Source organism: Stenella coeruleoalba (genome assembly GCF_951394435.1).
Source record: "Stenella coeruleoalba genome assembly, chromosome: 2".
NCBI lineage: Eukaryota > Metazoa > Chordata > Mammalia > Artiodactyla > Delphinidae > Stenella > Stenella coeruleoalba.
In genome coordinates, this window is record NC_137147.1 from 84,790,708 (window position 1) to 84,817,864 (window position 27,157).

General features: G+C 47.1%; 1 protein-coding gene across 4 annotated transcripts in view; it reads right to left on the reverse strand.

Moving 5' to 3' along the window:
- EHD4 (EH domain containing 4) overlaps positions 1-27,157 on the reverse strand; it is a 91,022-nt gene that overhangs the window by 32,686 nt on the left and 31,179 nt on the right. For all 4 annotated transcript variants that reach the window (XM_079913730.1, XM_079913728.1, XM_079913727.1 and 1 more), the window contains 2 exons: positions 26,855-27,031; positions 16,669-16,766 (listed from right to left, as the gene is read on the reverse strand). In XM_079913730.1, the coding sequence (XP_079769856.1) occupies positions 16,669-16,766; positions 26,855-27,031 (275 nt within the window). The remainder of the gene's footprint in view (positions 1-16,668; positions 16,767-26,854; positions 27,032-27,157) is intronic.

Here is a 27,157-nt window from a genome sequence, read left to right on the forward strand (position 1 = left end):
TGCCCTGTTCCTCCTTTTAAACATTCCCAGCGTGGAGTGAGTGTTCTGTGAGCATTTGGACAACAGCCAGTCAATGAACACCAGGTCCAGCAACTAAGTAATCAGCTAACCCACTCCGAAAGCCAAACCATTACTCAGAGATAGTTACTTCTGAGTTTATGTCACAGATAGGAAGACAGATCAAGTCAGAGGGGACCAGGTAAGCCCACATTGGGGTCTTTATTTAAAAAAAAGACTCACTTATTTAATTAAATGAAAGTCCATGTAGTTGCCAACAGTATTTCAAAATGGTCAAATATCTCCGGAAAGGAACTGCTTTGAGAAGATCTGTAAATATGAAAAGATGTTCAACCACAAGAACAGTGAGAAGTGAAATTAGAATTATAATGAGATGCCATTCACCTATCAGACAATGCAAAGATAAAGCGAAGATAAAAACAAAATCGGTAATGCCCTAAATTGGGGAGGATGTGTGGAAACAGGCACTTCTGTATTGTTGGTGGGAATGTAAACGGGCACATCTTCTAGAGAGGGCATTCTGGCCTCAGTTAACACAGTAAAAAGACCACAGTTCCTTTTGATCCAGCAATGCCACTGCTAGGAGTGTATCTTACAGTTACACGACTGTGCAAACTGTATATACTTGCACTGTATGTGCAAAACTGTCTGTATTCTGTGGCACTGTCTGTAACAGTAAAAGATTAGAAACCGGGCTTCCCTGGTGGCGCAGTGGTTGAGAGTCCGCCTGCCGATGCAGGGGACACAGGTTCGTGCCCCGGTCCGGGAAGATCCCACATGCCGCGGAGCGGCTGGGCCCGTGAGCCATGGCCGCTGAGCCTGTGCGTCCGGAGCCTGTGCTCCGCAACGGGAGAGGCCACAACAGTGAGAGGCCCACATACCACAAAAAAAAAAAAAAAAAAAAAGATTAGAAACCGCCTGAATGTCATCCATCCAAAGGACACCAGCTATGAATTCTGGCACAGCTATATGATGGAATATGAAGGAGGCAGCTCTGAAGTCCCGACCTGGCTGTGCTCCAAGATTTACTAAGTGGAAAAATCTTGGTGCAGAGCAGTGAGCAGAGGACCTTCTTACTCAGAGGAAGCCCAAGAGGCTGCTGCTGCGTTTTGCTCTAGGAGAGGAACTGGGAATGTGGATGGGACAAATGTTCTTCACCATTTAACCTTCTGTCACTTGAATTTTTCATCTCAACATGTGCACACATCCACACAAAACGGTGGTCCTTCCGAAGAGTACCTGAGACAGGAGAAACGCTGAGTAAGTGGTCGGACTTGCGCTTTGCAGTGTGATTTGGATTCGAACAGGGGATGGTTTTGAGAAAGAGACGAAAAGAATCCTGATGAATTTGGAGGTTTCTAGAGGAAAGTGTCACGGCACATGTGAGAAATACCCCCAGACACCAGAAAGAGGATTATGGCAAAAAGAACTGGAAACGTGACAAGAGTCGGGGCCCTTGCCACGAGAGGACACCTCCTCTGGGTCATTCTCTGAAGCAGGTTCCCCGCAACTGCATTCCGTAGCTGCATTCTCTCAGCACCCTTTCTACAGATCTACTGTCAAGTCTATTGTGCTCTCTGCCATCAAACTTGGAAAATCTACCAAAATGGACTTAAGCTGTGTCCCACGTCCCTTTCACCAGTGTGAAAGGATAGGGCGGAGGATGTAAGTGGTGGGGGGTGAGATCTACTCTCTGGGGTAATTCTGGGGCACTTGGCCGAGCTGACCCTGCGATCCTGGTGGGTCTTTTGGGGACCACCCCAGTTCCAGGAAGTGAACAAGACTACCATCACCAACAGTTCTTCAATACGACTGTATGCCAAATGGCCTGTACATGTTATGTCGCCTTATCTTCCAAGAACTGGGGTGGGGGGTTTCCTCACTTTATAAAAGTGTAAACTGAGGCTCAGAGGGTCCCACAGTAAGGTAGGGGTGCTGAGATTTGAACTCAGGTCAGCCTCCTCCAGGGCCCACAATGATGGAAAACAAAGATGCCCTGAAAGTGCCGCTATTTTTTCAGCATGTTTCTACGTCCACTAGCTGGAGATGCCTCCCCACCAGCACGGGCGCCTAAACCTGCCCTCTGTCCACTCTGGGTCCTCTCACTCTGAGCATGTTTCAGAGCTGATGCCTATGGACCACTTAGGTATTGACATGATTTTACAGAGGAGGAAACTAAGGCTCACAAAGGTGGAATAACTTGCCCAGGTCACCCAGCTGGTCAGTGGAAGAGCCAGGGAAATGGAAAAATGTCCCAGGCCAGTGTTTCTCATATGATACTGCTCTTCTGCCACCTAGAACCCTGCATTTACAATCGATCACTCCTACCCTCCAGTCTGGGGGGGGCCCCCATGGGTGCACAGTGATGGTAGGGCAGAGAGCTTTTGCCATACATAACATTAGGGATGGAGGTTATATAACAAGAATGTCCCCATTATAGCAGTGAAGTTATTAAACATTTGAAAATATAAATGAGAATCTTTAAAAAAAATCTCCTTATTTTTCTCTAGAGGTTCTAAAAACTCTAACTTCCAAAGAAGTCTAGAATGGTTTGGGGGTGCTCCTATATGGAGTGAACGCACAGGCAGAGGACAGCAGTGTCAGGCCAGGAGCCCCTGTCAGATGCTCACGAGGCTAGAGTCACCTGATTACCTGGTGACCACTGTGGGGTAAAGTTATCTCTGCTCCCTGTCAAAGCCCTCACCTGGGAGGATGTTGGTTAGTCACAGATCCCGGCCCAGCGCTGCGCTGCCTCTCACCCCAACCCAAAAGACCACCCCCGACCACTTACATCCTCCGCCCTATCCTTTCACACTGGTGAAAGGGACGTGGGACACAGCTCAAGTCCATTTTGGTAGATTTTCCAAGTTTGTGATCATCTCTTCTTTCACCTGGTTTGGAGATGGCAGAGAGCACAGGAGTGGGCAGGCTCAGCGCTACCCCAGATTCCTAAAAGTGGGGACCTCCTGCACCAGAACCCCTGGACACGCAGTTTTCTGCATCTCACTCCAGATCCCCCAAATTGTGCTTGAGGCCAGGAAATAGCACATTAACAAGTTCCCTGGAGCCTGAGAATCACTGCTCTAGGGCTTCAGTGCATCACTCACAGGGTAGAAGGGGAGCAGAGGGGAGATGGTACCTGAGAACAGGTATGACAGAAGAAGAAACGACAGCGACAACCTGGCATCAAGGGAAGAGAAAGCCAACCATCCACCAACCAAACGAACACACAGAAACTGAGTGGCAGAGCCGGGCTGGACCTGTGACTGCCCAGTATGAACACCTGGCTGTTCACAGAGGTAATTCTGGGCAATCAACAGAAGGTTAAAAAAGATAATCCTTCTGTTCCTCTCAGAATAAACTCTACGTGCTTCCCTAAGGCCAACAGCTCCCACCAGCAGCCCCTCCTGACCTCACGGCTCACCACCTCCCGGCCACTCCCCAGCCTCCAGCCTTCCCTGACCTGCCCGCTCCCTCTGGCCTTTGCCTGCAATGCCCTTCCCCCAACTCTCTGCCAGGCCAGCCCCTCCATTCTGTAGGTCTGAGCTTAAATGCCACCTCCTCGGAGAGAACCCCTCTCACTACCCATCTAAAGTAGGACCACTCAGGACTTCCCTGGCGGTCCAGTGGTTAAGGCTACACAGTGCTTCCACTGCAGAGGGTGCACGGGGTCGATCCCTGGTCGGGGAACTAGGATCAAAAAAAAAAAAAAAAAAGAAGGACTACGCTTGCTGTGGGACTCTGCAATTGTTTCCTTCAAGTTTTTGTGTCTACTTCATTTGTTCTGCATTTTAGCTCATCCATCTACCTCAACCGCCCCCCTCCACCCCCGTATGTTTCAGAAAGCAGCAACAGGGTCTATCTTGGTGCTGCTAACACTAAAGCGCCTGGTACCTGACACATGGTATGTGCATGAGCAATGGACCAAGAGGACCTAGCAGAGCATGGTGCAGGGTGAACATTCAACGTAAGGAAGCTTCTTCCTCTTCCCACTACCCTTTTTTTTAAGGATTTTATTTATTTATTTGGCTGTGTTGGGTCTTCATTGCTGCACACGGGCTTTCTCTAGTTGCGGCGAGCAGGGGTTACTCTTTCATTGCGGTGTGTGTGCTTCTCATTGTGGTGGCTTCTCTTGTTGCAGAGTAAAAGCTCTAGGTGTACGGGCTTTAGTAGCACAGGGGCTCAGTAGTTGTGGCTCACGGGCTCTAGAGCGCAGGCTCAGTAGTTGTGGCGCACGGGCTTAGTTGCTCTGCGGCATGTGGGATCTTCCCGGACCAGGGCTTGAACCCGTGTCTCCTGCATTGGCAGGCGGATTCTTAACCACTGCGCCACCAGGGAAGTCCCCCACTACGCTTGGAATGAGAATGCAGGGCAGCATGTACTATCTTTCCCAAAGTCTACTACCAAAAACCACTAAAGGAAAAAAAACCAGGAGGTTTGGTGTGTATAGGGGAGAAGTGTCAGTTACGTGGAAATGTGCCTCATGTGGTACCTTTCCCCAGTGCTGTCTTCTCAGTGTGTGTGTGTGTGTGTGTGTGTGTGTGTGTGTGAGAGAGAGAGAGAGAGAGAGAGAGAGAGAGAGAGAGAGAGAGAGAGAGAGAGAGAGAGAGAGACATAGAGACAGAGAGAGAGACAGACAGACAGACGGGCAGGGGTGTTTATGTCATTGCCTCTTATGGTTAACATCCCGTCTAAGGGTTGACTGGGCTCAGCTGGGTGGGTCTCGATTGGGGTCTGCCATGAGGTGAAAGTCAGGTGGCAGTTGGGGCTGGAATCATCTTAAGGCTCAACTGAGCTGGTCCTCCACGGCTTTGCTCCTATTTCAGCTGGGCCAGTCAGAGGCTGCCTGAGCCTCTCGGCTGCCCCATGTGACTAGCTTAGGCTTCCCTCACAGTATGGTGGTCTCAGGGCAGCTGGACTTTTAAAATAGTGGTTGGCTTCCCGAGTATAAACATGCCAAGAGCTCCAGGTGGAACCTTCAGGGCTTCTTATGACTTAGACGTGGGAAGTCATACAGCATCACTTCTGCTGATTTCTACTGATCAAAAAGTGAGCCAGAGGCCATCCCAGATTCAAGGGCATGAATACTGGAAGGCGTGGTTCATGGTTGGCAGAGGTGGGAGCAAGAGGCATCTTTGGAGACTGGCTACCACGCTAGCTATAGGACTGTGGACTTAAATTCTTTGTATCTCAGTCTTCTCTCCTGTAGAATGGGAGAGCAGTTCCTACCTCATACAGCTTTTATAAGGAGCATATGAGTTAATAATATATGGAAAACACTTAACAATGCACCGTGCAAGTGTCAGCTATATTATTAGCACTCAAAAGAGTAAGGAGCAAACCTTTTCTCTAATTAATCTCTGTATCCCAATGTCTATTAAATGTTTTATGATCATGAGCTGCTCTCTATGGGAAGTAAGAGAAGTACCTTTCTCCAATTAAAAAAAAAATTGTTTTTTATTTAAAAGTCTAGGTTGGTTTAAAGTTTGGGTAGAAGCAGTCATTTCTCACGATCGAGTATGCATTTAAGGTATTAACAAAAACTAAAGATATCTTCCAGGGCTTGGCAAATGCCATTCTGAGTCATGGTCATGACGCACTCACAGTAGGGGCAGAAGGAGCCACACTCGTGGTGTGGAATTTCCTGTGGCACTGGCGGAAAAGGAGTCTGAATGTGTTTGTCAGCAAACTTCCCCGAAACAAAAAGAAAGCAGGATTTCCTGTTGGAGGCCCAAGAAGCGAGTGATGTCCAGGACCTCACAACCCAACCTCAGACTGGCCTTAGCTCTGGCCAGAAAACAGGGTCTGCCAACACATTCATCAGCACTCAGCCCCAGGCACTGGGGATGCACCCTTTTCTGTTGTTGCCAAATTCAAACAAAGCTCAGAGACAAGTCATTGAGCTCAAGCTCTAAATATAAAAATGGCTTCATGATCCAAGCCTGTGGACATAAGTACGTTCTACTCCTCAGAATTCCTACAGAATTCTCTACCATGTCATCCTCTACCTCATACTCCTCAGTATTCCACGCAGCCTCCAGGATAAACCCAGTCTCCTGACGTGTGCATCCACCCGCCACATACACACACTCCAGCCACAGGCATGACTCACATTCCTCCAAAGGGTTCTGAGCTCACACATCTTCCCGTTCTTGCAACCTCCTTCCGTTGTCTCGAGGAGAATAACAATAGTTAGGGGAGCCAGGTTATCTTTCCCTTGACTGTGCACCAGACAGGTACCGTGACAAGACGTCACATCAACTCACTTTATCCTCACCTCATCCTGTACGGCCCTGACCTTGTGGGTTGATGAACTCACACATTTACCTGGAGTCTCTGATCAAGGAGAGCTGCATCATAAGGTCAGACATACAGATCAATGAAATAGAATTGAGAGTCCAGAAATAAACCTCCACATTTATAGCCAACTGATTTTCAATAAGGGTGCCAAGACAATTCAGTGGGGAAAGTACTGTCTTTTCAACAAATGGTGCCGGGACAACTAGATACACACATGTGAAAGAATGAAGTTGGGCCCTAAAGTCACACCATATACAAAAATTAACTTAAAATGGATTAACGACCTAAATGTAAGTGCTAAAACTATAAACCTCTTAGAAAAATATAGGAGTAAATTTTCATGAGCTTGGGTTAGGACAAAAGCACAAGTGGCAAAAATTTAAACAGATAAATCAGACTTCATTAAAATTAAGAACTTTTAATGCTTCAGGTTAGACCATAAAGAAAGTGAAAAGACAACCCAGAAAATGAGACAAAATATTTGCAAGTCATATATTTGACTAGTACATACGACATATAAAGAATGTTAAAACTGGGGCTTCCCGGGTGGCGCAGCGGTTAAGAATCCGCCTGCCAACGCAGGGGACACGGGTTCGAGCCCTGGTCCGGGAAGATCCCACATGCTGCGGAGCAACTAAGCCCGTGTGCTATAACTGAGCCTGTGCTCTAGAGCCCGTGAGCCACGACTACTGAGCCCGCATGCCACAACTACTGAAGCCCACATGCCTAGAGCCCGTGCTCCGCAACAAGAGAAGCCACCGCAATGAGAAGCCCACACACTGCAACGAAGAGTAGCCCCTGCTCGCCACAACTAGAGAAAGCCCGCACACAGCAACAAAGACCCAACGTAGCCAAAAATGAAAATAAATAAATTAAAAAAATAAAGAATGTTAAAACTCAACAATTAAAAGACAAATAATCCAATTAAAAACGGGCAAACCCTCTATATATACATTTCTTCAAAGAAAATATAGAAGTGGCCACAATGCACATGAAAAGATGCTCAACATCATTGACCATTAGAGAAATGCAAATTGAAACCACCGTGAAATACCCCTTCATACCTATGAAGATGGCTCTAAGCAAAATGACAGTGTTGATGAGAATGTGGAGAAACTGGAAGCCTCGTACACTGTTGGTGTATGAAAATATAAAATGATGCAGTCACTTTGGAAAACAGTCTGGCAGTTTCTCAAAACATTAAATACTGAGTTACCATATGATTCAGCAATTCTGCTCCTAGATTTATACCCAAGAGAATCAAGAACATACGTTTTCTCACTCTCTTTTGTTTTTGCCTGTGCCCTGCGCCATGTGGGATCTTAGTTCCCCGACCAGGGATCAAACCCACCATGGCCCCCACAGTAGAAATGCAGAGTCTTAACCACTGGACCGCCAGGGAAGCCCCAAGAATGCACATTTTCACAAAAACTCATACATGAATGATCATAGCAGCATTATTCAAAATAGCCAAAAAAGTGCAAACAACCCAAATGTTCACCAACTTATGAATGAATAAAACGTGGTACAGCTGTACAATGGAATTTTTATTCAACCATAAAAAGGAATGAAGCACTGTTTGACTCAGATGAACCTTGAAAACATTATGCTAAGTGAAAGGAGCCAGACACAAGGGCCACATGCTGTATGATTCCATTTATATGCAATGTCCAGAGTAGGTAAATCCAGAGACAGAAGGTAGATTAGTGGTTGCCAGGGTCTGGGGGGAGGAGAATGGGTAGCGATTGCTAATGAGGACAATGTTTCTTTTTGGGGTGATGAAAATTTTCTAAAATTCATTCTGGTGATGGTTGCACAACTCTGTAAATATACAAAAACAAACAAACAAAAAAACCCACTGAATTGTTCAGAGAGAGAGAGAGAAAATGTAGATTTTTTAAAAAAGGGGAAGAAGAGTCCCTTCCCTTAGCAGCTTTGCTGACAGCCTACTTCCCATACTCCACTTCTTGTTCAGAACTCCTGTAATGCACAGGGTCAGAGTGGCTTGTCTGCAGGTCCATCCACTCCAGCCAAGGGTGTGCACCAGGGCCAGGGGCTGTGCCTCATTCCTTTTGAATCCAGGACTGTGCTTGGCACCCAGCAGGCAATCAATATAAATGGGTCTTGAATGAATAGTCTCTAGCAGGCCCCTACTATTACCCACTGCTTTTTATACCATCACTTCTAAAATAAAGGAGTGCCAAAAAGATCACACACACAATATCTGTCCATTATTTTAAAATTCTTTTTCCACCAAATATTTTTTAAACCAGATGATCAATTAGTGTTGTCCCTTTTCCACTTCGAGAGAGACATGTGATTTCAAAAGTTAAAAGCTAATTATCAATAAAATGACCGAGGTACGGGGAAAAAAGGTAAAAACGCTTAGCCAAACACAGCATATTCAGTCCCTGACCAACAAATTCCACATTTCAAATAACTTGACAAAAATTTCCCCTACTCTGAGACAGAAGACTTTAAGAGGCAAGAAACCAGTACCAACCAATATTAAATTCAGCCTTTGAAAACTCTGGCCTGTACCACCACCACCACATTGAGATGGTGAGAGTAATAATAAAGCTAACATTTACTGAGCACTTACTATGTGCTAGGCTGGGTATTATTTTCTGCTTTCTAGGTATTAACTCAGTTACAACAGCATTATGTGGTAGGTACTATTATTACCCTCATTTCCCACAGAGATTCACAACTTTCCCAAGGCTGCATGGCTGGTAGATGGCTGAGCTAAACTGGAACCCAGGAAGTCCAATTCTCCTGCCCGCGTGTTTCTCGCTATATGACATAGGACAGCCCACAGGGACTTCAGTCCCTTGACTGGACCTAGGAAAGCAACATGTTTGACTCTGGGTTTACAGACTGAATAGTGTCGGTTCTAAAAAAAGGCCTCAGAAAAAAACATGAATATGCAGGAATTGAAATCCATGGGTGAATATCTGATACTTGAAAGTCTATTCTTTTATATAGCCTTTATATATCAGGTGGAAAATATCTGAATAGACAACATGGTCAGTCAAAACCTGCAAAACCTTGACCTGCCTACCTCTGCAAGGCCACCGCCTTCTGAACTTTCAGCCACAGGCCTCCACCACCTTCCGAGACTGTGGTCCTCCCACCTCACCCCTTCTCATTGAGCTCAATGCCTTATCTATTTCCTTCCTGGCACTCATCACTATTTACAATGATTTTATTCATTTGTTTACCTGCTTTTCTTGTCTGATTCTCCCATCAGAATGTAAATTCCATAAGGGCAGCGACCGTGTCCATCTTTTTTGCCTAGTGTTTGTTGAATGGATAATAATTCTCTACGTAGGTGACAGCTTTCTTTCAGAACAATCTGGTGCATCAGTGACTGGCTGGATGACCACACTAGGCTGTAGCAACTCCAAGGCAGGGGCGGTACCTTGTTCATCTTTATGCTCCCAATTCCTAGCATAGTACCTGGCACACAGGAGCTCATTGCATCTCGACTGAACTTGTTCATTAATGAACTGCTGTCAACGTGGAGGGCAGTCTCTATTGGAGCACCTCAAGGCTCCACCTTGGGTCCTGTCTGCTCAACTTCTGGATCCAAGGGCGATGGGAGAAGGGCATGCTGATGAAGCCTGGGGATGCCTTAAAGCTGGGAGGAGCTGCAGTGGACAGGGAGAGGAGCTAAGAGAGCCTGAACAGTCGTAAACCCAAAACCCCAGAAACAAAACAATGAATTAAGAAACCCTGTACCAGGGTGGGAGGAGGGAGAATTAGATGAAGATAGTCAAAAGGTAAAAAATTCCAGTTATAAGATAAAGAACTACTAGTGATATAATGTACGACATGATAGAGATAATTAACACTGCTGTATGTTATAAATGAAAGTTGCGTTCTCATCACAAGGAAAAGAATTTTTTCTATTTCTTTAATGTTGTATCTGTGTAAGATGATGGATGTTCATTAAACCTATTGTGTAACCATTTCATGATGTATGTAAGTCAAATCCTTATGTGGTACCCCTTAAGCTTATACAGTGCCATATGTCAATTCTATCTCAATAAAACTGAAAAAAAACCCAAAAAACAAAATACCACCCTGTACCAACCACAGGATGGGAAGGCAGGGACAGGAGTAGCACCTGTAATGAGGGTCACATGTCCAGTGAGCTCAGGTGACCGCAGTCTGAGATGCTGGGATGGTCCTGAGCCGTGTCTGTATTGGGTGGTGGTGAACAGAATGAAGGAGGGGATAGTGCTGCCTCGACTCCCCCTTTATTTAATGATTATTTCTACTCTTATTTATAATACTACCCAAGGAAGGCCTGAACTTCTCCTGGGGTACTCGGCAGGCATGGCAGGCCCCCCTCAGAAACTCTCTGTGAAGTCCAGCCTTGGGCTGTGTGGTCTACCTGAAGTACACGAAGAACCTACCATAACCGTCTGGCCCTGGGAGCCGCCGGCCTCTTCAGCCTCCAGCTCTCAGCTCTCCAGGTGCTTCTCAGAAGAGCCTCTGCTGCTGTTGGACCTGGCTAATATCTCGCTCCAAGCCTTCTCACTCTTCTAGTGAAAAAGACTCATTCCTCCGTGTATGTGTGTTTTCCGCTCTAGTCCTCCCTGTTCCCAGAGCACAAGAGGGGAAGTCACTCTTATCTGGACCTTTCTAAATGATCTCTCTCCCGTCTTGCACAGCCTTCAAAATCCGGTCTTTTGTCTTTCAAGCTCAAGAAACGTGTCAGGTAGGTGTGTTTGGACTTCCCTGATTACAGTTTTCATCATCGCTATTTTTTTAGCATCTTTAATGATTACCAGTTGGATTTCCATTCCCTGTTTCCTGTTCTGTCAATTCTTTTGTGATGTTATGTTTGGGCACCTCCACTGTGTTGGCATATCCTTGAAATGACCTGCTCACATGTACCTGTCAGTATTTAGATGCCTTTTTTATTCTTGAGTGCTTTCCTTAATGCTACCAAAATCAGGAGGACATAAGGATGTCTATATGTAAATGTTAAGACATTAATCAATGATTTTGAAGCTAATGTTATGGCCTGTTACGTTATTTGAAGCACAGTTAGATCTCTTCTGTTTCATTCATTATCATCATTGATTGCTTTTACTAGCAGGACATTTTCTGCCCTTCTATTTTTCACTGTCTTCTCAGTTCTATTCACTGATTTATAATGAGAAAGGCTTATAGAGAGAAGGGCTTAAACATCAGAAGAAGGTGCCCTTAGACTTTCATTTGACAAGCTGCTGGTCCTAGGTCCTAGGTCCGACCTGCTGGTAGATCTGTTGGAAAATTCAGATCAAGAGTTTTTTTCTTCTAGAGTTATTTAAATTTTTAAAAGGGAAAAACTGTACTATTTTTGTTATCAAAGTCAAGTCTGTTGAAGGCTACACAAAACCTCATGCTCTCAGGAAACCACAGGAATAATTACTTGCTGCTAAAATAGCACCTTCCAAATGCTTATGTGCTAAGTAGATGGACAAGTACACCAGCTGCCACATTAGAATTTTTCACAGTCTTCTCCTTGTCAGACAGGGACGTTATAATTGCAGCCAGAACCCAGAGGTTTGTACCACGCAGTTGGGAACACACTTGTGTTCATGCCAAGTCCAGAAATAAATCCTAGATGATGTTTAGGTTCAGCACGACATTAACAGTATTTTAGGAAGCAAACAGTTCAGGAGCCGGAATAATAAGAGATTGGGAATGAAAATAAGGATGTGTGGATAAATGTGCTCTTTTCTTATCACATAGAGTCAAAAATCTGGACGCCATCATCAGGGCAAAGGACATTCTCAAGACTGAACCTGGTCAGATTTCACCCACCCACTTCAAGAAAATAACTTAGAAAATCTTAAGAACTCAAACATTTCTTTATTGGCTACAAGAAAAGAATCAAGAAAAGCTTGTAGGAATTTTAGGTAGCTCTTACTTCAGTAGAATAAAGTTACTATTAAAAATATATCAGAATATTTTAATTCCTGCTTGATGGGAATTCTCTATGTCAGGCAAGAAAACTACAAGTTAGTATCTAAGCTCACCCTTCTGTTCCTAAAGATTTTCTGTTAACTATAATTAAACCAAGGAACGTCAGAAGGGTAATGGGTTTCCATATGGAGTAGTATACTAAAAATTGCTTCAAAATCAATTACTCTAGGGGGTTTTATTTATAGAACTCCCAAAGAGGAGATTTAGACAACATTTACTCCCCTCCAATGCTGACTATGCATTCTTGTTTCACTCTGGAGCACAGAGCAGGGACCTGACTTCTAGGGTCCATGTTAAGGACCTGCTGATGAGAAGGCTGTGCTAAGACACATTCTAACTGGTAAAGGTCACTTCTAACATAAGAGTGGGTTTGCCATGTTTTGCCTCAAACTGAACACCCCAAAATACGAATCATCATGTAGAAATGTCAACTGTTTCTTCTGGTCACCTATGACTTTGGCCAAGAGAAGAGCAATGTCCTCCGTGTAATCACACTTGCCCCCTCTACTCAGCACAGAGTAAAAAGGAAGCAGGCTTATGACGTCACGAGAGAGAAGAATGAACAAGGAAGAAGGGAGCCACAGGTAAGGGGAGGCACGTGACTGAACCCGGGTTCAGGACTCCTTCCTGGAGATATACCCTCACTAGGCCATCTGGTTCCCAGAGCTCGGGGTACCTGGGCAGTTCCCTGGGGGTGCCCAAGGGCTGCCAGTGATGATGAGGCCAGCTCCCCAGCTTAGGTCCCTCCTTCCCTGTTCGACCACCAGCAAAGTAGCACGACGCTCCACTGCCCCACCTGCCATCTGCCTCATCCCATGCAGATGGGGAGAACTCTGAGTGTGATGCAGTCAGCAGGTCTTCCTGGGGGTGCTCTGCAGTCACCCCATGCTCATCACCTCCTCCTGTAGCTGCACTGTCTGCCCAGCGTGTGCTCAGCCAGGGCTGCACAACCCTGCAGGCTAGAGGGTAGACTAGGTCCACACAGCAGCGTCAGCCTGCAGCCACTGCCTGAAGGACACATCCCCTCAGCTTCTTCTCCAAAAGCAGCACCTCGTTAACAGCTTTTACTCTGTCCAATCCCCGGATGTCAAGCCTGGTTGCCCATCTGCCCAGCAGCTGGGGAAAGAATTCTTACCATCGCTGTTAGGCTCCCCTTTCCCAGAGGAGCGAGGGCGAGGGGTTCCCTAGTCAGGTCTGGGCTCCTGTCTGTGCAGGACTATGTGCAGGTTTAACTTAGCAAGTCCTAAAGGAAGAGCACGCTGTAGACACACAGCAAGGGCTCAGTACCTGGTGGCTGTTCTCATACTGCTATTGTGAATACACACTTCAAGGAGACGCTACATGTGTAAGAGGGACCTGCTGGATGAGACTCTGCCTGCTGATCCATCAACTGCACTAAGGGACAAGAGGAGGGTCAGCAGCTGCCCCCTTCCTCTTTCACAGACGAAACACGCGTCAGGGAGGCAAAGCCCCACCAGTAAGGTCAGTGGCGGATGTTTCAAATGTTCTGTGGGGTCACACTTTGTCCCCGTGCCTCATCCAGTGTTGACACAGATGAGTGGCGAAGGTGGTGCTGTGATTTAGGAGCTGGAGGGATGGAAGCAGACGGGAGCGTGTGTGAGAATGCAGCGCTGTTTGCAATAGTTTAAGCTGAAGCAGCTTTAAAACAGTACACATTCTTTGGGGTTAATATTCTTTGGGGTTGAAACTGTCAGCTGAGTGACTCCAACCAGCCACGGTGCCCGAACACGGTACGGCACCTAAGCCTGGGGACCCTGGCCACAGTGCCCGGGGCTGCCATTGTTTGCCGCTCTGGGTCCTTCCCCATCAGCTGCTGTCTGTCAGGGCGGCAGGGACCAGCTGACTGGTTGGAACCATATGTGCTATTTCTGGGCATAGGATGTGAAGAAGGACATGCCACAGTAAGTCAGGATATGAGTCAGTTATTATAAAGTGTTAAAAAGAACTGTCTTCAAAGCATCCTGAGAGCATTACACCACACTAACTACTCTGAAGGAGCTATAGGTTGAAAGACACTTAGAATCACTAAGCCCAGGAGAAACCCTGAAGAACATGGATGATTAGCATTGGTCAAAGGCCTGCCAATGAAAAGGAATGGATAAGGCTGAGGCTAAAATCCAGAGGTCCTAAAATTTAGAGGCAAAAAGAAAATTTCCAGGACCACATATATCTCTGGCATACTTCCGTCAGACATGCAGAAGCAGTGGAAACATAGGCAGCTTGAAAAAGCTGTGGGGCGTGGGTTTGCTTTATTTTCCTTTTAAAATAAAACACTGTATTTTCAGAGCAATGTTTAATGGGGCCAAATTAATGGTCCTAAAATGGTTTTTTAAAAAATCTATTGGCACTGAGGTGTAAAGATACACAAAAGATGTCTCTCTGGAGTGCTGTCTGCAAGAGGGAAATATTATTAACCACACGACATCCACAAATCAGTTAAATAAATGACGTTATGCCCCTTTGATAGAACCTAAGCAGCTGTCAAAAGGAATAAAGTAATTTAAATATACTGGCATAGAATGATCCGTGATAGCTGTTATGGCAAAAAATCAAGTTGTAGCAAATGTGCATGGCAATCTCATTTCTGTTAAAAAAGGTATGTTTGTATATGCAGAAGAAAAAGTCACTAAGGGGCTTCCCTGGTGGCACAGTGGTTGAGAGTCTGCCTGCTGATGCAGGGGACACGGGTTCGTGCCCCGGTCCGGGAAGATCCCACGTGCCGCGGAGCGGCTGGGCCCGTGAGCCATGGCCGCTGAGCCTGCGCGTCCAGAGCCTGTTCTCCGCGACGGGAGAGGCCACAGCGGTGAGAGGCCCACGTACCGCAAAAACAAAAACAAAAGTCACTGAGGAGCTGGAGAAAACCATTTACAACTGTTATTTGTGACTTTTTCTACAAGTGCAATGTTCTTGGAGGCCTCAGGGAGGCCTAATGGCCCACTAAGTCCCTGAACGAATGGGTGAAGGCACAGCACGGTAGTTGGAGACTGCAAAACCAGCATTTCTCAGACGGCATGAGAAGAGAGGGCTTATAGACATGGGGAGCCCTTTCTTTAACCCTGTCACGGGACCTCTGCTTTCTAGCTCCCAGGTGTGTCCTAGGGCCTGTGTAACGTTCTTTGGCTTCAGGAGTGGGGCAGTTCACTGCCTGGCCATAACCCCACTGCTCCTGTTCAGGGGCTGTAAAGAGTTACCAGTGAGAAGTGACAGCAGCAACGCATCCACTCCAGCCTCTCCCTCCCAGCAAAGCCTCCAGGAACTGTCCTCTGTTTCAACGGCCAGGGCGAGGGAACTTGACCTGCCACTGGGACCACAGGAATCCATCCTAGTGCCCTCCCTGTCAGGAATTTCCTCTCTGTAAGTAAACAGTCCTCTGGTCTGCTTCCAACAGCCCCTTTACCGGGAAGGTGGGGGAGACCGCAGGCCCATCTATTTAACCACAGTGCACGGGTCTGGAAACAGTACTGCCTCAGCCTTGTGTTGTGAAGGCTGAAGAAGCCCAGACGTCACTGTTCTTCACAAGCGTTTTCTATTCTCCACAAATCTCCTCTGAACGCCTTATTGCCTCTCCTTTCCCATCCCAGAGCTTCCCTTAGGTAATTGCTATTCATCCTCCAGATTCTGGCTCCAACGTCTCTTCCTCTGGAGAGTCTTTCTCAACACGCCAAGGCCAGATATCCTCCTTACACTCTGATAGACAGTCCCCATCGCAGAGTGAGTATCCCAGCTCTTGTTCTCTATTTATTTCTGTGATAACGAAACTCATGTCTGTTTTCCTCATTAGAACACAAGCTCCTCCAGGGCAGAAACTGCACCTGTTCTTGCTGCATCCCCAGTGCGCGGTACAGCGTCTGGCCCCAAGCGGATAGCAATAAAGCCTCACTCAGTAGAAGGCTGCTGCAGAGGTGACTGGGGTGGAATACACGGCACTGGGGGAGGGAGGAAGAGCAGCTTGGAGGGCTCTCTCCTTTGCTGTCACTAGCTGGCCTTCTTTATTTTTTGTCATGTGTCCAAGTGAGTGGTCAGCAAGTGGTCCCCTCTTAACGTCTGAAGATTTATGTGAGGTGGGTACTAGTATTACACGACAGTGTTTAAAGGAATTAAGAGGTTATGGCTCAGGCTCCAGAAAGTTTCTCAGCTGAAAGAGCAGAACTTCTGACCATATGACTTCCTGGTTATTTCCTGGGACCTCTTCAGCTCTGGACCCCGGGGCTGCCCAGGGATGCTGGGGGTGCCCTGGAGGATGGATAGAATACAACAGGGGCAGAAATCCTCTGCCAACATCAGAGAAAGACTCAGCCAGCCCCGGGTGAGGAGTGGGGGGCCCGGAAGGGCAGGGAGGGCACTGACCTCGGCTGATGCGCTGCTTCTCCCCAGACAGGATGCCGGGGCTGTCGATGATGCTGATGCTTTTCAGGACCTGATTGGGCAGCTGGGAGCACATGAATCTGGAAGAAAGGGATCAAAGGTGGGATCAGAACCTGCACGTTGCGGAGTGCACTAACCTCGGAGCTCCTTGGCCTCTCCTGGCTACTGACATCTTCTGAAAAGCGGGGGCTTGGAAGAGACTGATGGCGCCTCCACTGGTGGATGCTGGTTCACAGGGCAGCTACTGGAGGGTGGCCGGGCACCGGATGCTCCCTACCACCAGATCCCTTACTGTTAATTTTATTTTAGCTAACGTTTATTGAACACAGGTATTTTACAAACATCATCTCATTTGTTCCTCATATTAATCTCATGAGGAAGGCAACACTGTTTACCTCCGGGAGGTTATGTAACTTGCTCAGGGTCACTCAGAGCTAAGCTTTAAACCCAGGTCGGTGTGACTCCAAAGGCCACCAGCCCCACACGCCCCTCCTCTATCCTGCTCCTTAGACAAACGTCCCAGACTTTTCCTCCCCGGGAATCCCATGCTTCCTTCAGGGTCACTGCCCCACTGGGCTGGAGTATCCCAAGCTCTGTCCAGCCCCTGCTCACTCCCTAATGTGACAGCGGAGGTACTAGGGCCTGTTTTCACTGTCCGATGCCCCAGGGACATGCTATGGCTCCAGGCTCAGGGTGGGGCAAGCACCTGTGGGCAACATCCCAAATCCTCCAGGTGCTTCGGTGCCCTAAGAGTGGACAAAGGGGCAGGGGTAGGCAGGGCCCTGGCCAAGCATCTCCCAGCCTCCTTCCTTGTCCATCACCTTCCCGATACCACCTCCTCCTTCTCATCCTCATCCCTCTGCTGTGGTTCCTGTCGGCTGCCCTGGCGTTGGCCTTGGAAGCAGAGTGAAGTGGCAGGGAAATTGTGGCCTGTGCGTCAGCAGACCTGGGCTCAGGTTCAGCTCATCCTTTGCCAGTAACTTGCCTGGGACCCTGGGCAAGGGCTTCCCCATTCTGGGCCTCAGTTTTCTCATGTGTCAATGGAGACACTTGGACCAGGGGTTGGTGAGGTTCTTTTAGCTTTAACACGGTGTAACTCTAGAGGACCAGAGGGAAATGCTTTGTTACTTCCACCCCAGGCAACCTGGGGGGATCTCTGTTAGGCACTGTGTATGTTTTAAGGCAGAAACTAGAGTGTCTCTCCTTCTCCTATATTGTAAATGGCTAACTTTGGTATCTGTGTGGGCAAAAGGCTTGAAAATCCTTGGGGAAAGCTCAGTCCTTCCATTCAGTGGAAAAGGTGGGATTACTCAGAAAGTAAATATGCTGGGAATGCAGGAGAGGGAGGCCTGCCTGGCCCTCACAGCACATGTGGACAGCACAGCCCCCGGGCAGGCGTGGGCAGCCCTGAGAGAGACATGCAATTACTGACACTGCAAATGAACTTTCACTGAAGGTGCTTGGGACAAGTTTCTCAGATATTGTTTCCCACATTTTCAAGTCATCCCAGGAAGATGTAGGAATGATAACTATGATCATTTTGCAGCTGGAAAGGTTGAAGCACAGAGCAGTTACGACATGTGAGGCCATGCTGCTAATGCGTGGCTGGCTGGAGACTGCAGCCTGGTATTTCTGATGTCAGGTGAGTAGAACTCAACCCGTGAAGTTAAAAACCTCATAACATTAAAAATAAGGGGTCAAGTTAATTTATGAGAAGCCCCTCATTTCTGATTTTCTCCTGCCCCTCCACCTTTATAAACCCCACTGCCCAACACTCAGACAGCAGATCTGTGAGAATAAAGTGCACTGGGATCACTACACATTCTCTGTAAGTTCACAGAGCAAAAAAACGCCATATTCAAGTCTCTAGATTGGGGTAGGAACAGAGTTCTGAGCACATCTGTGGTGGACTGCATTTCTTGTGGTAATTAGGTCTCTTATCATAGTCCCATCCTTTTTATCAGATGGCTCAAGACATCTGGCAATGCTGAGAAAACTGCACATATGTGAAACTTTTTCACATAAAGTATTCCTGTGAGAGGCAGACCTTTTTCTGGAACCACAAGCTCACACTTGATACCAATTTTTCCAAAACACAAAACCCTTGGATTCTAATGTGAAGTTAACAGAGGGATTCAAAAGTTAGAAACCATCCACTCCCTCCATACAAAGAGACAAGGTTTCGGGCTTCCCTGGTGGCGCAGTGGTTGAGAGTCCGCCTGCCGATGCAGGGGACACGGGTTCGTGTCCCGGTCCGGGAAGATCCCACATGCCGCGGAGCAGCTGGGCCCGTAAGCCATGGCCGTTGAGCCTGTGCTCCGCAATGGGAGAGGCCACAACAGTGAGAGGCCCGTGTACCGCAAAACAAAACAAAAAAAAAAAAAAAAAAAACCAAAGAGACAAGGTTTCAACAACTCCCATGCCTCCTGACGTGACAGCAGAGACAAAATGTGTAAGCCACAAAACAAGATGGTCTGATGTGGTGACATCACCACGCAACATACAGGGAGCAGGCCCAGGGCCAGGAGGGATGACTGCAGACAAAAGGGGGGAGGGGAAGGGGGGAGAAAAGAAGAGGGAGGGGAAGGAGGATGGGGGGAGGGGGGAGGAGTGGGGGAGGGGAGGGGAAAGGTGAGGAGGAGGGGAGGGGAGGGGAGGGGAGGGGAGGGAGGGGAGGAGGAGGGGAGGAGAGTGGGAGGGGAGGAGAGGGGGAGGGGAGGAGGAGGGGAGGAGATGGGGAGGGGAGGGGAAGGGAAGGAGGGTGGGGAAGGGGAGGAAGGGGGAGGGGAAGGGGAGGAGAGGGGGAGGGGGAGGGGGCTCTCCAGGGGCACCCCGAGAGAGGGTGACAGGGGTTGTGTGAGCAGAGCTAGACTTTGCACAGCCTGCCCAGCACGTGTGTGGGGGAGGTGGGGAGGTGGGCAAAGGAGCACAGGGCACAGTCAGCTTTCAGACCCCTGTGTGGGGGCATGGCCCACACTCTTAGGGGTTAGAACCACACATGCATTTTCTTAAATGGTTGTGCTATAATCAGAAAAAACCCTAATGCAATGCTGTTATAGCAATCTTATCTTCCTTTGATGTTCCATGAAAGGAAGGTGAAAAGTGGGTTATTTATCGGATATAACACAGTCAGCCTTGGGGCAGGCCTTTCCCAGTGATATGTCTGCTGCAATGTTTCCAAGCACAGATTTGCTGTCCCAAGATGGATTTCCTACTTCTTTCAGAGGTACTAACAAGCACAAAGTGTACCCGTGCCTTGCCTTCTACATTTCACGTGAAATACGCACACGTGCCAGTTAAGCCCAGGAGCCTCACGTAAGCTTTATGGAATATGTCCCTCACCCAGGGCTGGCTTGATATATTTTATTTTTGATAAAAGGAGAGGAAGAGGGGATCGAACCCTACATTGGACCCGAATTCCCCGTCACCCCACAACCAAGGAAGGCTTAGGGGTAGCAGAGAGGGGGTGAGAAAAGGAATGGTCTGGGCTATAAGGTCTCAGGCCGGTGGCTAGAAGTCCTGCGGCACAGTAAGACAAGGAGGTAAGGCGACTTCAGTTCCTAAAATCACCTCCAAACACTAACATTCCAATTCAATGATCAACATTTTAAAAGAGCCAGGCAGTAGCTTAATAGTGATGTGATTTCCAGTGCAGTGATACCCAGTAGTTGCAGCAATGATCAAATGACACAAGCATCCACTGACCACTTACTGGGTGCCAGGCATTGTCCTAAGCACTTTCCATTAACGCACTCAGTCATGGCCACAACCTTCAGCAGTGGGGCTGTGTGCCTCCATTCTACAAAGGATGAGACTGGGGTGGAGGGGAGCAAATCTGGCCACCCCGAAAATGTGTCTCCTTGGCATGAGGATTAATTTAGGCTGATTATTTTTAAGGCCCAGAAAGACTCAGGAAGAATCTTTGACCTCCTCTCTCACTGCCTAAGGAATGTAGACAGAGGACCTGTTCCAGGAAGGGAGCTGTCACCAGAGATAAACACAGTATGAACTAGCTGAGTATATGGGGGGAACCTCGCAAAGTCCATTTGTTAACACTCCTCTCTGTGTCCCATTGTCTCTGCATGGCCCAGCGAACATTTGTTTATCAAACATTATTTTCCAGCTCCATGTCAAATGCCTTCTTCCCCTTACAGGTTCCAAACCACTACCCCCAACATCCTCTTTTGCCTTTAACTGAAGATGGTATTTAAGGTGAGGGCTTCAGCCATCTGGGGGAGTTAGTTACTCGGTTTTCCTGGATCTCTCCCATGTATACACGTAATTAAATTTTTGTTTGATTTTCTCCTGGTAATCTGTCTCATGTCAACTTAACTCTTGGACCAGCCAGAAGAACCCAGAAGGGTGGAGGAAAATCTCTTCCTCCCCAACAAGGGCACAGAAGGGTCACATGCCATAACTTGCCAAGTCACATAGCTGGTAGGTGATGGAGCTGGGATGCGAACCTGGCAGTTCTGACCCCAGTCCGGCTCTTAACTGTTAGGCTGCTACTGCCATTTCATGCATTTGAATCACCGCTGTTTATCTTTATCAACAGAAGGCAACATCCTAAAATAAAGGAGTGACATGCCATAGCCCTGCAATTCCCCACCAAAGAGGCCCCTTTGTGTGACCTGCTCTCAATCCATTGGTGGAGGGTGGAGCAGTGACCAGGAAGCAGAAGATCTGGTTCTTGGCCGTCTTCCTTCTCACTCACCTCTTGGCCTTGGTCAAGTCTCTGAGCAATTCTACCAGCCTGAGGACTCCCAGGTTGTCTTTAGGTTCAAATAAACCTAAGCTTACAATAGAAGAGAGTATGCGGCTATTTTTGCCCCAGTTCACTTTACTGATAAGAGTAAGATCAGAGAGATTACACGACTTCCTAAACTGGCAGAGTGAATAGCACCCAATATGCAAAAAGACTTTGACAACTAACCTGTAATAACCAATTATTATTACATGGTCCTACCACAAAGACCTGATCTAAACTCCTACTGCCTACGAGGAATTTAATTTCACATCCAGACTATGAAAAGCCCATGGTTACCCCTTAGACTGAGTCTTATGGAACTACCACTTTTACAAGCAAAAAGATGGTTGAATATTGGCAATTCCATGCAGTTTGACCTAACACAGACTTTTCTCAATCAAGTCTCCCTCTCCCAACCACCACAGGGGAAAAAGCTGGTTTTCTGGGATGACAGGACCAGGGCTGTGCAGGCAGCTGCCAACAAAGAACAATGGCTTGATGATCCAGGAGCCACCACAAATCCTGAGGTTAAAGATTAACGGGAAGGGCTTCAGGGAGTTTATTACGGATAAGCACACCACAACACCCAAAACAAAACACCCTCCACCCCAACCAGTTAATCTCTCATGTTTAAAAAAAAAAAAATTAGTTTTGCTAGTGAATCAAGAGTGATTCTTGGCAAGAGCCTATTTTCCTTAATTTCTGCGGCTAAATTATCTGGTGGAGCCAGCACGTGTGTGGACTGATGCTATTTACTTGTATTAAATCAGTTCTTTAAAAAATCCCAATGGTACTAAGTGACTGTGTAATATTCACAGTCCAAAAAAAGTCTATTGAATGAAGCCTCATTCAGTTACAAACACAGAGGTAACGATAAGTCCAAAAATACATATATATATTCTATTATTGCTAAATCATTATGCAAATTTAAGACAGTGGAGTTTTTTTGTGTTGGTTTTTTTATTGGTTTGTTTTTTATCACACCATCATCACCATCAGGCCTGGCTAAAATGACAGGAGCATTGGAAGTCCTGTTTAGATTCCTTCAGCTCAAAAGGAAGTTTCAAAATTTCAAGCCCTAGGGCCAGCAATTAATTTTTCAAAGAGAAACAGAGAAGTAAATGAGATTAATAATTTCTTCTGTGGAAGTCTACAATTTAATCCTAAATTGTAGATCCTAAACTGAAAATGATGTCTGTATCTATCTGGATTAAATAAAAAAGAAGATTACCATTTTCAGAAAAGTAGATTGAGGGAAAAATTTAACATGCGATCCAAATGCAGGCTGCAGGGGGAAGTGTCAGAGGCCAACTCCTGACATTTCTTGAACTGACCAAAACACGCTGCTGTCCCCCAGGGCTTGTGCCCTCAGTGTGCTGCTGGGTTGTCCCTCCCCTCTGTGAGGTGGAACTGCCTTCTGACAACAGACTTTGGAACCTCAATAACCACATTCCCACAGAGCAACTCCGAGACAGGCTTGCCTGTGGAATTCCTCTAGAAAGTAGAGCAGCACGGTGGAGTCTCAGAATGTCGCATTATTTTCCATAGAACTCTTTGTTCCAGACTCAACTCCTTTTCTTTTTCTATTGTTCAGGTATGGAATTTCTATCATTCAAAGCTGTCTTTTTGGGAATTTGTCTTCGTTCCTCAGAAGTGCACTGTAAACCTCCCGTTGCCTTCTTAGAAACCAGCCTTAGAGATGGAGGCTTAAGCTCCACTGGTTTGTTTAATGCTTCGAGGCTGGTACCATCTTGCGAAGTACTAAACTCTTTTAAAGACTCCCCAGTGCAGGGTAGATGCCCAAGCCCACACCCTGTAACGGGAGGGCCAGAATAATGAGACCTATCCCGTACGGGTAGTGGGGACAGGTGGTTGCTCAGTATGGTGGGGGGTGGAAGTTCTCCACAGCAGACAACCAGTTCTCCTCCCTACTAAGTATTGTATTTTGACCTAATTCCCAGAAAGTCTGCTATGTAGAAAGAAGTTTGCCTGCCTTTAGAGCTAAGCCTGCTGCTGTTCCCACAGGGATGCTATAATTACACACACACATTTGAGCACCCCACGCTAAATGACCCTCTTCCTTGTGCTAGTGCCGGGTGAAACGGCAGCACTGCCGTGTAGATACAACTTAAGCAGGCTGTTTACTCTTAAGTACGCTATCAGTTTCCAGGTGGTACATCCCTGACATGTGAGTTTCGGCTATACATGGCCACCAGGTGGCTAGAAGGACAGGAACTCTTCTTTGCTGGTGCTTCATGAGGTGCAGGGCAATAGGTAAAAGGGAAGAGGGAGCCTGAATTCTAGCCCTGTCTCTGCATCTTCTTGGGCAAGTCATGTTACTTCTTTGCTCTCAGTTTTCTCATCTGTAAAATGGCCCTAGTGTCATCTGCCTTATTAGCCCTGAAAAGAGGGTGTATGTGAAATTATTAATCTATAATTTAGGACATAATCATTATCATCTTCATCATCATTGTTGGCGGGCTAGATTGAGGACAGCCTTAAATGTTAGATAGAGGGCAGCAGGCAGTGATTCTCAGTCCAAACGTCCTCCCATTGGGCAGCTCAGTACAGCAGTCACTAGCAGGACTCTAGCCCGATGGCCTGGGCTCCAATCCCAGCACTGCCATTTATCAGCCGAGTGGCCCTGTGGAAGTTAAATGAACCTCTCTCTGCATCAATTCCTCCTCTCTACGTTGGGGATAATAGTAGCACCTATGTCACAGGGTTTTTGTGAGAATTTAGAGCTAATTTACAAGTAAAGTTTACACACACAGTAAATGCCATATAAATATTTGCTATTACTTTTCTATGTATGCTGAATTCAATTAACACGATTATATAAAGCATGGGTTATTTTCAGCAGGTTTTAAATTCTGAGATAAAGAACCTTGCCATTCAAAATCTTTCCTGAGGGACTTCCCTGGCAGTCCAGTGGTTAAGACTTTGCCTTCCAATGCAGGGGGCGCGGGTTCAATCCCTGGTCTGGGAGTTAAGATCCTACAAGCCTCCGTGACCAAAAAACTAAAACATAATACAGAAGCAGTATTGTAACAAATTCAATAAAGACTTAAAAAATGGTCCACATCAAAAAAAAACAGAAAAAACAAAGTCTTTCCTGAATGCTTCTTTTCCACTCTCATCTGCTGTATGCTTGGGATTTAAGAAAAAATAAATTTGTTAGGGAAGTAAATCATCTGCCAAAATAAAAGAAGCCAGTAGCCACTCTCTCTAGTGTTTCCCTTGTGAATACAGGCTTTATAACATGGGAATTCGAAAAAGGTGGCAGCTTATTTCTTTTTTGAGCCTTTGTTAGGCAAAAAGAAAGTAAGACTAAGGACAGTGGTAATGAAATTGAGGGACTCCAGGCAGCCTCTCATGGAGAAGGATCCTGTGCCCTGCACTTTCCAGGGCCTCCGGAACCTTCCAGGGCCAGTCTTGGGACAGGAAGCCTGGCTGTTGCCTGCCCTAGGACCACGGCTCCTGGGAGGCCCTGCTGGGGGGAGCTTCTTGTTCCACTTCCCCTCAGCTGTGGTCCATTTGTCCTGAGAGACCCTCTGGTGTTCTCCCTCCTGGGCTCAACCCTTATTTCTCTTACAAGGAGGCATGCTGGTGCCAACAAAGGCTGCCCCGGAGTTGAGGAGGACACTTCTGCTAGAGGAGAGACTCTGCAGGTGGAAAAAGTCATCTGGACAGTATTCTGCCAATCACCACTAGCAACAAGATGGAATTTCTCTGCGACTCCATCTACATCATCTGTACATTTCTATTTATCCCGCGGCCAAGTTCCCTTGGTGCCCCTTGGATGCCTTCTTTGATTTGCTCTGGGAGCATAAACAAGCTCTTAGAGGAGAGTACAGATCCCTAGAGAGGCGCCTGTGGAGGTCGCCTGGGCCACTCTTGGCAAGAGCCACTGCACAGCACCTGGGCACGTCATTCATTCCACAGTCCTTGTGAATGGCGCACCCTGGAGTTGTGCGATCAGGCACCTCAGCCTCTGGGAAGACAGCAGTCAGCGGAGAGGATCTGTTCCTTTTTTTTTTTCAATCTAAAAAGTAGAAGTGCAGTTCAAGTCTCTTATCTGTCAGCTCTAGTTCCATGCCTCCCTAAAGGGGTTTGGAGGACCCCTCCCTGGCTCTGCATTCCCATAGCCCACTCCCCGCAACCAACCAGTCTAAAGAGGTAGACTCCTACAAGAGGGGAAGGGAGGGGTGAGAGGAACACAAGAAAGAAGAAAGAGAAAAGCATTTTAAAATATAGGCTAGGGGCTTCACTGGTGGTGTAGTGGTTAAGACTCCACCAGCCCATGCAGGGGACAAAGGTTCGAGCCCTGGTCTGGGAAGATCCCACATGCCGCGGAGCAACTAAGCCTATGCGCCACAACTACTGAGCCTGCGCTCTAGAGCCCGCGAGCCACAACTACTGAGGCTGCGTGCCACAACTACTGAAGCCCACGCGCCTAGAGCCTGTGCTCCGCAACAAGAGAAGCCACCGCAATGAAAAGCCCGCACACCGCAACGAAGAATAGCCCCCACTCGCCACAACTAGAGAAAGCCCGCGCGCAGCAACAAAGACCCAACGCAGCCAAAAATAAACAAATAAATTAATTAGTTAATTCTAAAAAAATAGGCTAGGAGTGTCAAAGAAGAAGAGGGAAGGGAAGGGAAGAGCAGGTGGTGCCTGAAAGTGCAGAGCTGCATCCAGGACAGCCTGCTAGCTTGTCCTCTGTCCTGTACCCCACTGTGTCATTGGGAACTCTGGTGAAAGGTAGTACAAATAATACACATCTCCAATCAAGACAGAACCTCAGCTATCCTACAACTTCACATCTGTGAAATAATGACTATGCAACAAAATTAATGTTTTGTGTATTCTGACTCTACCTCCCCTGCCTTGCTCTAACGAATGAGGAAGCAGCTCAAAGCATGGGACTGAGAAGCAAAAGGGACAGCCAAGGAGGTGGGGTGACCAGTCCTGGAAAAACCAAGACTAAGTCTGGGTGTCAGGAGAACTTCAGTGGTCCTCTGGGTTCAGCTCTCTGTGCAGGAGGCCCCAGCACACGATGCCTGAGATGCGGTCATCCAGCTACTGTGTAACATTGCCAGCCACAGGGAGCTCACTACCTCACAAGGCAACTTGATCTATTTCTGTGAGGCTCAAATTATTAGAAATTTGTTTCTTATACTGTGTGGCCTCATAATGTTCAAACCTGGGCCTTAGCTTTGCCCTCTGAAGTCACCCAGAGTAAGTATAAATGATCGCGTCCTAAGAGAATTTTTCTAGTATTTGAATATGATAGTGAATTTTCTCGTAACTTCTCTCTTTCGGAACACACATGCTCTGTTCTTCTGGTTTTGGACCTGTACGTGTAATGGGCAAGAATTCCAAGAACAGGCTTAAACAACCTGACCAAATGGTCCTTACCGATTGAGGAAAGCATTTCCAAAGCGACTAAGCTTTCGAAATGGCTTTTTGGGGTCCACGACTAAAGCGTTCCCTGGGGTGCTGCCCTCAGTCTCCCCATACATCACGGCGATGAAGGAGTCGGTGGTGGGCTCTGGACCAATCCTCATGCCTGGGAAATCTTGCTCCAGTAAGTATCTGGGAGAGGGAGAAAAGAAAAGAAACTTAGCATGTGGTCACAAAGCAAGAGGCCAGAAAGCTTCCTGGGGCTACCAATTTGTAACATAATCATTTGAAAACCTAAAACATAACCCCCAAGAAAAA